Source organism: Giraffa tippelskirchi, chromosome X, assembly GCF_054371585.1.
Source record: "Giraffa tippelskirchi isolate mGirTip1 chromosome X, T2T-mGirTip1v1.2.pri, whole genome shotgun sequence".
NCBI lineage: Eukaryota > Metazoa > Chordata > Mammalia > Artiodactyla > Giraffidae > Giraffa > Giraffa tippelskirchi.
Window position 1 is genome coordinate 45,805,036 of NC_137289.1, and position 14,176 is coordinate 45,819,211.

A 14,176-nucleotide genomic window follows, 5' to 3' on the forward strand; every position below is an offset into this window, starting at 1 on the left:
TCTACTCTAGCTTCAAATAGTAACTCTGACATCTCTATGATTAAAGTTAGAATTTTCAACAACTTGTTGTATATTGTCATGGCTATTCATAAGATACTTTATCTCCACTGTAACTAAAATCAAAACTCATAGCGTTTTCCAAAAAAGAGAGAGAGAAAAGTTCTTCTTGGTTTCCTATCACAGAAATAGAGCAGTATGCCATCTTTTCTAGTCATTTGAATTAGAAACAACAAAGTCCTCATTCATTCTTCTGTCTCCCTAACACCCACATTTCAATAGTCTCCAAGTTCTAGCAATTCTGCCTCCTGTAGCCTGTTTCCATTTCCTGTGCCACTTCACTGGGTCCCATTTTCAAAATCTGTTGCTGGGATTATAACCTTGCTGACTGGCCTGCCTGATTCTAGTGTTATGGTTCCTTTCATCTCTCCATCACATTTCAGCAGAGATAAAGCTATCTTCCTAAAACACAGCCTGGATTATTTCATTCCCTTTGAAAAGCTCTAATAATCTTCGGTGCCTATTGGAATAAAGTCCAAACTCATTTCTGTAGTAGTTAATTCTTTACTTTTTTCCCCCTCCCCTTGCAAGTTCCCTGCACTCAGGGACTAGTCTTATCCATGTCCATTCACTCTCCAGCCTCCCAGGAACTTCAAACACAGTGCTCCACTCATGGTTGAGTTCCCATGTTAAATAAACAAAAGGCTGCTACTGATAGGAAAAGATGGCCTTGAAGTTTAAAAGGCCGCTAGATGTTTTAATTAGGAGGTCATGGGTGACATTCTAGAAAGCAATGTAAGTAATGTGACAGGGATAACTTTGTCAGATAGAGGAAGGAGAGAGAAGATGATTGGAAGGATAGTTGCCAGGATCAGTTTACTTAAGAATTTGAGATGCAGGATAGTAAATTCAGGTATCTGGGTTTGGGGTCTGTAGGTTGTCATTTCAAAGTCCAGTATCTCTCTACTGGGTATGGTCAGAGTATTGGAAGTTAGCAGGTCAAGTTGCTCCCTCCAACGCTGTGTCTGCTTGCTTTGGCTTAAGCCATTGGCCTGGTAGCCCTGGTCTAGAAGGAAGATTGATGTGGAAGGCCATCCTGGCAGCTCTGTAGGAATTCACTAAGTGCCCCACATTTTCAGGCTCCATTCCTGAGGAGTTCACAGTGTCCATATCAATTAGCTGGCAGGGCTCTGTGTCCCCAAAATGGTCTTTTATGCAATGAAAGTGGCAGGAAGCCAGCACTGGCTCCCCCAGTGACAGACCGCAAACTCAAGTCCCCAGTCTCAGAGCCAGGCCATCACATGGGAACTCTGCACTGTGGGGAACTCCTCCAGGGTCATACCTAGAGCTGGAATTCATTCAACTCATACTCACTTGAAGGCAATTCTCTTTCTACCTATACTTTTCTCTTAATAATGGATAGTTTTGTTGAGAAATTTTCCTGTGCCTGGCACTGCATGTCGTATGTGCATACTTTCATTTTATCCCTCCCCTCCTCTATCCCATGAGATATGAGTATAATTATTATCTCAGTTTTGCATACAAGGAGACTGAGGCTTAGGGCATTTAACCAATTCCTGAGCTCTTAGAGTTTGTTAGTGGCAGAGGACTTGGGAAAGTGGAACTTGACCCTGACGGGGTCTACAATCAGGGTCTGTGCCCTCAACAGTACACAACGCTGCTTTCTCTTGCATACTTTGGGGCACAGGGGCCATTCCCAGTAGGATTACAAGCAAGTGAACTGCACTAGGGCAAATGTAGAATTCTGAGATGCTAAAATATTTTGAGTTTAGCAAATGATGAAAGCCACTGTGGTCCTTTCCCTTCTTGTTCTCCAATTACTTCACAATTCAGGTACATTGTTTCCACCTCACGTATAAGGGGCAAGCATTTGGAGGAACTGTAATTTTGTAGAAGCTCTCCAAAGTATCCCAACTTTAACACCAACTTTCTGCCTCTTCATTCCCCTGCCCCTTTACTGCCATCTGCACCGGTCACAGTCTCTAAGCTCACAGGACGCAACTAGCTGCCAGCACAAAAGATGCCTGGAGTTCTCCTGCAGATCCTCATTCTCAGAGGAAGTATCGCACGGCAGTGCCGGTCATTGTTTTCTCAGCCCATTGTCTGGTTTTCTTTAAAACCAATGTGATTACATCAACATTCTGCCTAATGCCTTTTTCTTTCCCTCCAAGTTACTCAAGTAAGATCCAGTTTTCTTCCTTCTCTTCTCTACCACTAGTTCTAAATGAACTAAAGGAAGATGTATGATATCACTTACCAGGAGGATATAGGATTCCCATGTGTCTTTGACTTGCGCTGTTTAAACATCAGCCTTGTCTATGGGTTACATCCTTTCCCTTCCTCTCCGTGTCTCTCCCCTACCCCTTACCTCTCTCACATACACATAGACACACATACTTTTCTCCTTGTTAGTTACTCTTTGAGTTAATGGCCTGAGACACTTTCAGATGGAACATGATGGTCCCTCAGGCAGTTGGGACTCTGGCAGGAGACTAGTCAGTTTAGGGGGACTCACTGATTTGGCACTAGAATGTTTCAGATGTAGCTTCGATAGGAATCAAGTGGCACTGACTCAAAGGCCCTGCTTCTCACTCAGTTCCCATGCCCTACCTGAACTGGTCTGTTGACATATCTAGAGTTCATTTTTAGCAAACACTCAGGTAGAGTTACTGCTGTTGAATGTAGCAACAGCAATTTGGTACATTTTCTGACTTCCTTCAAAGTCTAGTTTTTTCCCCTTCATGACTGTCATGAGAATAAAGTAGGCATTTCTCATATGTAATATAAATACTATAAAGTCAAAATATAAATATCTTCCTATTGCCCGGCCATGATCTAAAAATTCGAAGGGACTTTCTGCCAGAGGTTTTGGGAGGGTGTCTATCTAGTTCTGAAGGCAAGCCTGTGCACCTCTCATAGACTCCATCACTGATTCTTACCAGTAAGTCACCCAGAAAGCCACCATTCCTGATAAGCTTGATTTCAGTTTAGGACTTTCTGAAAATACGTTTGACTTAGGAGGGAGATAGGATTCATCGATTTTGTTGCCCTCCCATCATCACTGCCATTTTCCTTCCCAGGGACACAACAGTCATCAGCCACTCTCCTAATACCAGCTATGACACGGCTCTAGAAGCTCGCATCCAGAAGGAGGAAGAAGAAATCTTGATGGCTAACAAGCGTTGCCTTGACATGGAGGGCAGGTAAAATGCTGATCTGAGAGTTGGTGCAGAGACACCAGATAGGTCAGAGCAAGCATCTTCATTCACCACAGGGACACCTGATAAGGCAACCTCCTCCACCCCTTCCCCCCTCCCAGCCTGTTATTTAGGATTTGAGATGGAATGACCTTTACCTAGATTAGTCTCACTAACTCTGGAATTCCAAGTAATATTGCTTTCCTCATTGTCCTTGGTAATTGCTTTCCATAGGCCCTCTGCCAGAACTGAATTGTTAGTATTTGCACTCTGGGGTATTCTTTCTAGGATTGCATCTCAACTCTGTGGTGCCGTCAAGTGCTTGGCAAAAGAGCACCCACTTAAACTGGGAGATAGGGTATCTGATGTCTCTCATAAGCTCATGGTCACTTACTATGAGCCCAAGTTGTAGCCCATTCTTAGAAGTTCTCATCAACTGACTCATCATTTCCATTGACTCAGATTCTTATCTGTGATACCCACTGCATCAGTTTACTCTCTCATATACAGCCTTGCTTTTCACTGATACTTTTTCTTTGGCTTCCTAAGGTTTAATCGACAACTCCTGGGTGTTCTGCTGTGCCCATTTGGGCGTGCGTTAAAAATTGTTGCAAGACACTGTCTCTTGTCTTACAACTCAGAAATAAGTAGACCACCCCTTAGCTGAAAAGGTAATGGGGAACCTCCCTGGTGGTCCAGTGGTTAGAACTGCACTTCTACTGCAGGGGCCACAGATGCAATCCTTGGTTGGGGAACAAAGATCCCCATACCATGGCAGCATGGCCAGCCAAAAAGACTTTTTTAAAAAAAGGAAACAGAAACTCAAGTCCATGCAGGTATTGAGATCAGAACCTAGATGTGGCGACAGTGTTTTACACGTTTTTTGTCTTTGGCTTTTAGGATTAAGACCCTCCATGCCCAGATTATTGAGAAGGATGCCATGATCAAAGTACTCCAGCAACGTTCCCGGAAGGAGCAGAGTAAGACAGAGCAGCTGTCATCCATGCGGCCAGCAAAGTCTCTGATATCCATTTCCAATGCTGGATCAGGCTTGCTCTCCCATTGTTCAACCCTGACTGGCACCCCCATTATGGAAGAGAAGCGGGATGACAAGAGCTGGAAGGGGAGCCTAGGTAATGACAGTAAACACAGCAGATTAAAGTGACATGTTTAGAGAGAACCCTGACTTGGACACATGCCGACATGGCAATGCGATGGAGTGATGGTCCTGATTCTAGAGAGGAAGATACACCAGGTTGGGTTTTGTCATCCTGAGACGCTGACTGCGTATTTAGCAGACAGTGTGAAGTCTCACTGAGAGAACACTGGTTGAAGCCACAGGCTGATAAGAATTCCAAGTTCTCTTTGGGAAGGAAGATAACGTCAATTTCATCTTAAAAATTCTCAGCTTTGGCTTTTGCCACGTGGAACCTTTTGGCTCTGTCCAAAGCCCATGTGGCTTTCGTGTCATTCAACATTTCAAAATTCCAGCCTTTTCTGTGTTCTCTCCTCCCATATAATTGGAGGACGCAGACTTCTAGTTAACCTAAGTGGAGCTGGGTGGCAGGTTTTTGTTACCAGAATGTTCTGAGAACAGAATGTACTTTTTCATTCCATTCCTTCCCCTCTAGTCAAAACCCCAGAACTTTTGTGGATACCATGAGGCACATTTTTTATAGCCTGAGGAAACAAGCTCTTTATATTTTTTTTATTTTAGCTCTTTTTGTTGCTTCTAATACCTCTCTTGGTCCTCTGACACTTGCAGTGTCCTTTGGTTAGAGTAGGTATTTGGGGGACCATGGTCAGGATGAGAGCCTTAGATCACGTGATTACTATCACGCCCATCTGCGACCACAGAATCCTTGCCTCAGCTGTTTTCAGCTGTCTTCTAATGGCTAATGTTGGTTACAAGTGGAACCAAGTAGAAGCGTTCTGACAGCTTGTTGGAAATCAATCACCATTGGAAAAATAAACCAAAACAGATACCCAGGACACTTAAAGGTTTAATATGTTGTGCTGGGGGTTAGAGAATGAGAAGCAGAAGGGATCTGCCCAGTCTGCAAGAAACTTCAAGCCAGCCCTGGTGGGAGGTGCCTGACAAACTGATTCCTGGGTTCACTGGAGGCACGAGGAAAGAATTTGGAACTGTTGCTATTTCCTCCTGAACCTCCTGCAAGGAAGAAGAGGTCATCAGGTGTCTATTGGAATAGCCTGTAGTTTTCTAAGTTCTCTCCTCCTTTCCTTGGTAGGTATCCTCCTAGGTGGAGACTACCGTGCCGAGTCAGTTCCTTCCACCCCTTCGCCTGTGCCGCCCTCGACTCCCCTGCTGTCGGCTCACTCCAAGACAGGCAGCCGGGACTGCAGCACCCAAACGGAACGGGGAGTAGAATCCAACAAAACCAACGCTGTAGCTCCCATCTCTGTTCCTGCTCCAGTTGCTGCTGCCGCCATCACTGCCGCCGCTGCCACCACCACCACCACCATGGTAGCTGCCGCTCCAGTTGCTGTCGCTGCTGCCGCCGCTCCAGCCACTGCCGCCGCCACCGCCACGTCTCCAGCAACTGCCGCTGCTACTCTGGCTGCTGCCGTTTCTCCAGCTGCCACCGCAGCTCCGATTCCAGCTACTGCCTCTGCTGTCACTGCTACTGTTGTTGCTCCTGCTGCTGCTGCCGCCACCACCATTCAGGTTGCTCCAGCTGCTCCGGCTCCGGTTCCAGCTCCGGCTCCAGCTCCGGTTCCAGCTCCGGCAGTGGCTCAGGCTTCTGCTCCGGCTCAGACTCAGGCACCAACTCCAGCTCCGGCTGCGGCTGCTCCTCCAGCTCCAACTCCAGCTCCAGCTTTGGCTCAGGCTGAGGCTCCTGCAAGTCCAGCCGCTGGTTCTGGACCACGTCGTTTGTCTACACCAAGCCTGAGCTGCAATCCGGATAAACCAGGTAACGATCTCTGGGTCAGGTAGCTCGGGGTTTTGCCCTCAATTACGGATTGATTGGTGGGTTGGCCTGATGTATAGGCACAGTTAGATATGTGGGCCGGGCTTTTCAAGTGCTAAAGCGATTCATCAGAAGAGAAGAGGGCAGAGAGTCTGTCGAGGACTTCTACAGGACAGGAATGGGGATGAGGCAAGGTCATTCTCCGAGCAACAGTAAATACTCAGGTGAGCAAGATGCAGAGGGTAGTGGGCCAATCTTACTTTGCCATAGGCTTAAATATGGGCTCTAAAGCCATTTCTCAAATTTTGAGTGTTTCTGAGCTGCCAGCGCAGGGGGTGTGAGTTTGATCCCTGGTAGAGGAACTAAGATCCCACATGCTACACAGTGTGGCCAAAATTTTTTTTTTTTAAAGAAATGAGAACGTATACCTATGGCTGATGCTTGGTAATGGATGGCCAAAACCAACACAATATTGTAAAGCAATTACTCTTCAATTAAAAATAAATAAAATTTTTAAAATGTGAGTTCACCTTGTCCCTAAGTGTTTTCTAACCCTTTATTTCCATTTAGATGGCTCTGTTTTCCACTCCAATACTCTGGAAAGAAAAACTCCCATTCAGATCCTGGGACAAGAGCCTGATACAGAGATGGTGGAATATCTCATCTAAACGGTCGAATCAAGAGCTGCAGCGTATCAGCAAGAATGCTTTTAATCATTCTTCCCTTTTGTTTGTTCTTATTTTGAGGGTGAGGACAAGGGTTGGGGGAGGGGATTTTTTTAAAGGAACTTTTTATTGAATCAACATAGTACTTAGGTTAATACCATACGAACTCCAGTCTGTTCTGGTACCCTTAGGGAGTACCTCTAAAGCCAGATCCATTTGAATGTGCTCTAAAGTTTATTGTTTGGATTTATACAAATACTAGGACTGTTAATAGCTGGATATACATCAGTGTTCTCAACGTGCTGAAATTTGTTTCGCATTTCCATATTCAAGATCATTCTTTTATAGAAGAGCACAGTATGTTTGGAAGACAGTGTGTAACATGTTGTTCAAAAGTGGGAAGCCAGAGAGGATTGAGGTGTGTGCTGTTTTGTATGGTTACCACCTAGGCAGCATCCAGAGAGAGCTCTTGCTTTGGGCTCATGAAAGGGAATAGTTTTAGAAGCTGTGTAAACTGGAGAAAAGGTAGGGAGTATTGGGGTGCAGAAGGGTGCTGGAGTTAATTTCCCCCTCCCAATTTCCCAGCTACCCTGGGCCAGGAGATTGTGTTTATCTTTATTTCAGTGGTGCTTTGGAAGTGGGTTCTTTTGGTTCCCCTAGTGGAGGTTCATACATTCATATATATACTCTGGAGTAATTTATGCATTTGGATGATTAATATATTGCTTTTGGATGCTGGGAGAGTAAATTAGCTGAGTGATGCACAACTTCTCTCTTAGGGAGTTAGACCATCTGAGGCCTTGACGGACAGTTGCATGAGGTGCTGTAGGCAGACTTGTGTCGTCTGTGTGGAGCCAGGCACACATCTTGCTTGCCTTTCCTGAGACCAAGCTGCTTAGTGTTTATTTCTTCTCCAGCACAAATTCACTGGCTGTGTCACCAGTCTCAAATTGCTAATCATTGGCAAAATGAGGAAGCATTTTTGTTGATGGGTTGAAAGCTTTGAATTTCTGGTGACTGCGTTGAAATAACTCGTGTTGTTTTCCCAAATTCTTCACATATGTCTTAAAAGACAAATTTGGCTATCACCTCCGATGGAATAGCATCAGAAGCCCAAAGTACTATGCTGCAGTCGGGGGAGAGGGGGGCTGCAGCACTATTCTCAGCTACCTCTTCTCACTGCCAGTGACTCCATCTTGGAACACCTTTGGAGAGCAGCAGGAAACACACAGGTGGGCAGGGACCAACAAGGCCATAGCCCCAAGCTTTGCCTTTGGGCTGCCTCTAGGGACACAGAAGGGCTGTCTGTTGCCACAGGTCTCTGCTCTGTGTCACCTCTCTGCCCTTCATTAAGGTGACAGATCCACAGACAATGTCATTAAGATCAGTTTTCAGGGGTATCGGGGTGGGGGGCGAGGGAAGGAAGGGAGGTGTTAGATAAGGGTGGGGGGGATAGGGGTTTGGGGATGTGTTAGCTAGAAACCAGATTAATAGAGGAGTAGGCCTGATATATTACATTGTGAGGCATAGTGGCTGGAAGGAACTTTAGCGATATAGCCCTACTCCCTCATTTTAGTAATGAGGAATCTGAGACCTGGAGAGGTTAAGTGACTTTTTCAAGACCACACACTATAGCTTTCCACTCTGCCAGTTACCACGCTTATTTTGGGAAACATTTTTTCTGTACACAATACCCCAGTTTAAGAAGAGACACCGACATAGTCCAGGGCACATGCGTTTTGGACAGTGTCCCTGGCTTGAGTAATTTGTCCAACGTTTTGAATTCCTTGCTTCTCCTGCAGTGGCTTTTGCAAGGTTTTTGCTTTCCTGATCCTTATTTCAGAGTCACGTGAAACATCCTCCTAAGAAATCACCCTCACTTCTTCTCTTGCTATGGGTTTGGGTATCAGATCATTTTACAGTGTTCCTCTGCGAATGTAGGAATGGCATATTTAACAATATTTTTGTGTTGTTCCTGAAAGGAATTATTTTGTCTGTGGTGAGGGAGAGATAGGAGGGAGGGTGATGTGACTTTTCAGCCCATCTTGACTGAAATTTTAAAAACTGAAGTGATCATCCTACACAAGTCCTTAGTCATCAACTGAATCCCAAATAGAAATTAAAAGTGCAGTTGTGTTAATACTCACTCATACTACCCTTTAGTCATGGGGGGAAACCCTCACAATAGAAGCAACAAGTAGCAAACCTCAGGACTGCTGCTTTCTATTCAGATAAATAGAAAAGAAAAAGAAGAAACCAACATTTCATCTACTCCTTTCATGATTATGACACATTGCCAAGTTTTTGCTAGCTCTGGGAGCCATCGTTTTAATCACATTTTGTAAGGTGACAAATGTCATACATTCCACACTGTGTGGCAGCCATCTCTTTAGACTCCTACATTTTGAGGAAAAGAGGAAGTTCTTGGCCAACTACTATTTTGAACTTTCCACAACTTCTCTGCCCCCTCACACCAGAGGGAGTCCCTTTTGGCTCAGTTTTTAATCCCAGGTAATTTGCTAAAGTAATATGGAACATCTAAGAGATGGAAAAAGTCCATGTCAGTGTTTTCTGTTTACTGGGAGGATAGATCCAGCCTTTTCAGAAAATCTCTAATAGGTGTCATTTTAAAAATTCAGGTTTATGGGAGAAATCTCAAGTTAGCCACCTTTTCATGATTGTGTGGAAGTAATAACATTTGGGGGATCCTCCTGGACTCCCACTTATCTATGCATTTTACCGGCACCTCAGGACAGGAGGGTGACCTTGTTGTCTTAACTTGTACTGCCTGGTGGTCTCTGGGGACCTTCTGAGTCAGTTGTATACCAATGTCCCATGTACAGAAAAACTTCATTAGAATAAACGTTACTTGATATAAAATTCCTATTAACAATTTTTTATTAAATAAAACTAGCTTGAGCTGTCTTTTAAGACCATGTATCTGATTATTGTTTTAATGAAGGATTTATTCTCAGTGCTGCTTTTGAGCTTCAGGACGACAGGATAGTGGGAACCTAAAATATCTGATGTCATCTGCCATGGGAAACACACCCAAGAGCCCAGTCATGCATTCTTTTTCTTGTTACAGAGTGGGTGGGGACACCAGTTGGGAAACGAACAAACTGATCGTGCAGACTACTTTTTTATCAAGAGCCTAACCACTCATAATTCGGCAGCTTCAAGTGTATACATATGCACTAACTTTTATAAATGATATTCTCTTGTCTGTTAGCCATGCAATCTCATTATCTCAATTGCTCATTCACATTTGGAATGTGTTACTTAAAATGTGTGCAGTCTTGCTGAACATGTTTTCAAAGGAAGGTATCAGCTATGGGCTAATTGCCACCAATTTCAGCCCGCCATGATCCTTGGAAATACATCTTCCAAGTACCATCCATCATCAGTTAGACAAGTGTTGGGAGTTTGTTTATTTTTCTCTTGTAGCAACGATGGGTTACGTGGAGCCATCAAACTTCCTTCTGGCCTCCCTTGTGATTGATGGCATGTGTTTGTAGAATGGATAGCTGAGGTTGGCAGATGGCTGGACAGGAATCACCTTTGATTTAAAATGTATGTGGCCCCTTAATGATGGAGACCCTGTTCTGTAATCAACTGAGCTAGTTCCAATAAAGTTAAGCAGGTTTGAATCCACATTGTGCCTATCTTTTCACTGACAATAAAGTTAGCTATTTTAAAATGCAATACTGTGTGGAAAATGCTTTGGTGTTTACCCAAAAGAGGCTTTACTTACGCTGTATCAGTGATTACTTTCAATTCAGTGTCCAGTGAAATTGCCTTTGAAGGGCAGCATGTGGCAGACTTTGCATTTGTTTAAAGTATGGAATGTGATTATAAAGTATTAAGACAACATCATCATGGGCCACATGGTCTAAATGGTTCCTTTATATATTCAGGCAGCATATATTAAAAGCTTTGCATCTTTTTATCTCCTGGTTCCAAGGGATAAAATGATGGCCACCCAAAGCAGAGAATTCATCCTTGGGTTAGCATTTTGGAAGGCCCCTTGATGTTCCTTTTGTACCCTTGTTCTTATGCCAATTCATCAGTTTTGGTTGAGGGAGCTTGTTATTAAAAGCAAATCAAACCCACAAACAAGTTGGCTCTTTTCACTGAAAATGTTAAAGCTGCCTTTACACTGCCCTCTCTGTGCCTCCTGTTTACCATCAAGTCCCAGCCTGACCTGGGAGGATAAGATCCCCACAGGCTTTGAAATGGCCGTTTTCACAGTGACACTGGGCATGTTGAGTGGTGCAGAATGGATAGGGAGAAGGTATAGAATTCATCCCATTCTAAATTTTATTTTTTTATTAAATTGGGCTGAATTCCTCTATATTTATGATGAGTGCTTTAAAAACTGTGTGTGTGAAACCCCACTCCTCTTTTTCAGGACAAAGAAGATAGTATTAAAGTTAGCCACACCTTCTTACAAAGCTTTGTGAAGCATTCCTTTCAGAAATATATTGTGTCTAGTTCTTAATGAGCAGTCATTTGTGGACAGCAAAAGCAGGCGATTCCTTCAAAAGTGACTAAGATCACATTGTAGGACCATGTATACATATTATCAGTATTTTTTAAATTGGAGAATAATTGCTTTACAATGTTGTGTTAGTTTCTGCTGTACAAAGATGTGAAGCAGCTGTAGGTATACATATATCCCCTCCCTCTTGAGCCTCCCTCCTAAGCTTTGCATTCTACCCATCTAGGTCATCACAGAGCACCGAGCTGAGTTCCCTGTGCTATACAGCATCTTTATTATCCAGCATTATAAACAGTCTTCTTATCTGTGTGGTACTACACCTTCCATCCTGTGGGCCTCCTCCACCATGATAAGCAATCCATTCTATCTGTATGAATTACACACCGCAGGAAGAAAACACCTCCTGCTTCTCACCTTCACCACTTCCATCTGATCCTACAAGTTGGCTTTTATTGGAGGAAAAAAAAGTGTAAGTGACTGGATCTTGGGATAGTTTCTACATGGATTGGCAATCACCCTGGTGTTTAAATGAAGATTCCTGAATAATAGGACTTGGTTTCTAAAGAGAAAAATGCTCCCCACAGTACCACCACTTCATACCACATCCAAGTACTCACCTCTCAGATGCACCAACTGGTCAAGCCCAGGGTATTTATTTTGGCTCCCATGTATCATTAATTTGCCTATTGCCTCTACCATTGATTTTAGGTATGTGGGAGTTGCTGGATAACTACATATTTAGTTCAGTTCAGTCACTCAGTTGCGTTCGACTCTTTGTGACCCCATGGACCTGAATAGCTACATATTTAGTTCAGTTCCGGAGAAGGCAATGGCACCCCACCCCAGTACTCTTGCCTGGAAAATCCCATGGACGAAGGAGCCTGGTAGGCTGTAGTCCATGGGGTCGCTAAGAGTCAGACATGACTGAGCAACTTCACTTTCACTTTTCCTGTTCATGCACTGGAGAAGGAAATGGCAACCCACTCCAGTATTCTTGCCTGGAGAATCCCAGGGATGGCGGAGCCTGGTGGGCTGCCGTCTATGGGGTTGCACAGAGTCGGACACGACTGAAGTGACTTAGCAGCAGCAGCAGCAGCAGCAGCAGCAGTTCAGTTCAGTCAGTTGTGTTAGACTCTTTGTGACCCCATGGACCCGAATAACTACATATTTAGTTCAGTTCAGTCACTCAGTTGTGTTTGACTCTTTGTGACCCCATGGACCGCAGCATGCCAGGCCTCCCTGTCCATCACCAACTCCCGGAGTCCATCCAAACCCACATTCATTGAGTTGGTGATGCCATCCAACCATCTCATCCTCTGCCGTCCCCTACTCCTGCCTTCAATCTTTCCCAGCATCAGGGTCTTTTCAAATGAGTCAGCTCTTCACATCAGGTGGCCAAAGTACTGGAATTTCAACTTCAACATCAGTCCTTCCAATGAACACCCAGGACTGATCTCCTTTAGGATGGACTGGCTGGATCTCTTTGCAGTCCAAGGGACTCTCAAGAGTCTTCTCCAACACCACAGTCCAAAAGCATCAATTATTTGGTGCTCAGCTTTCTTCACAGTCCAACTCTCACATCCATACATGACCACTGGAAGAACCATAGCCTTGACTAGACGGACCTTTGTTGGCAAAGTAATGTCTGCTTTTTAATATGCTATCTAGGTTGGTCATAACTTCCCTTCCAAGGAGTAAGTGTCTTAATTTCATGTCTGCAATCACCATCTGCAGTGATTTTGGAGCCCCCCAAAATAAAGTCTGTCACTGTTTCCATTGTTTCCCCATCTATGTGCCATGAAGTGATGGGACCACATGCCATGATCTTAGTTTTCTGAATGTTGAGTTTTAAGACAACTTTTTCAATCTCCTCTTTCACTTTTATCAAGAGGCTCTTTAGTTCTTCACTTTCTGCCACAAGGGTGGTGTCATTTGCATATCTGAGGTTATTGATATTTCTCCCGGCAATCTTGATTCCAGCTTGTGCTTCATCCAGCCCAGCGTTTCTCATGATGTACTCTGCATATAAGTTAAATAAGCAGGGTGACAATATACAGCCTTGACGTACTCCTTTTCCTATTTGGAACCAGTCTGTTGTTCCATGTTCAGTTCTAACTGTTGCTTCCTGACCTGCATACAGGTTTCTCAAGAGGCAGGTCAGGTGGTCTGGTATTCCCATCTCTTTCAGAATTTTCCACAGTTGATTGTGAGCCACACAGTCAAAGGCTTTGCATAGTCAATAAAGCAAAAGTAGATGTTTTTCTGGAACTCTTGCTTTTTTGATGATCCAGCAGATGTTGGCAATTTGATCTCTGGTTCCTCTGCCTTTTCTAAAACCAGCTTGAAGATCTGGAAGTTCACAGTTCACTTATTCCTGAAGCCTGGCTTGGAGAATTTTGAGCATTACTTTACTAGCGTGTGAGATGAGTTAGATGTTGCTATTATATACAAGGCCCCAAAGTTTCATAAAACACAGTCCATGATTCTAGTTTTTTAGAGAAAACCACACACATACACACACACATTTACAATTCATTGTGATATATGAAATACAAAAACTGAACAAGATACAAAATTGGTGCAAAGGAGGGAATGATTGTTGGAATGGAACAAAGAGTATATGTGTGAGAAAAGTAAGTTGAGCTTTGAAGGATGTGCAGGTGTTAACCTGGTAAGCTAGAGGGTGGGAACAAACATTAAGCATAAAGGAAATAGCATGTACAAAGGCAATCTCACTTTGTCAGACCTGCAACCAAGTGAAGACTATGTTTACAAGATCCAAGTCCCTAGAGAACTCCTCTGAATTTTAACAATTTCTTAATGGAAATTTAAAAACTCACTTAATTAGGTGGTAGAACATACTAG

At 43.8% G+C, this 14,176-nt stretch overlaps 1 protein-coding gene across 11 annotated transcripts in view; it reads left to right on the forward strand.

Moving 5' to 3' along the window:
• Positions 1–10,515, forward strand: part of AMOT (angiomotin) — a 64,145-nt gene extending 53,630 nt beyond the window's left edge. For all 11 annotated transcript variants that reach the window (XM_081566402.1, XM_081566410.1, XM_081566413.1 and 8 more), the window contains 4 exons: positions 3,099–3,221; positions 4,116–4,348; positions 5,465–6,148; positions 6,716–10,515. In XM_081566402.1, the coding sequence (XP_081422528.1) occupies positions 3,099–3,221; positions 4,116–4,348; positions 5,465–6,148; positions 6,716–6,813 (1,138 nt within the window). In that variant the 3' untranslated portion in view covers positions 6,814–10,515. The remainder of the gene's footprint in view (positions 1–3,098; positions 3,222–4,115; positions 4,349–5,464; positions 6,149–6,715) is intronic.
• The last annotated feature ends 3,661 nt before the right edge of the window (positions 10,516–14,176 follow it).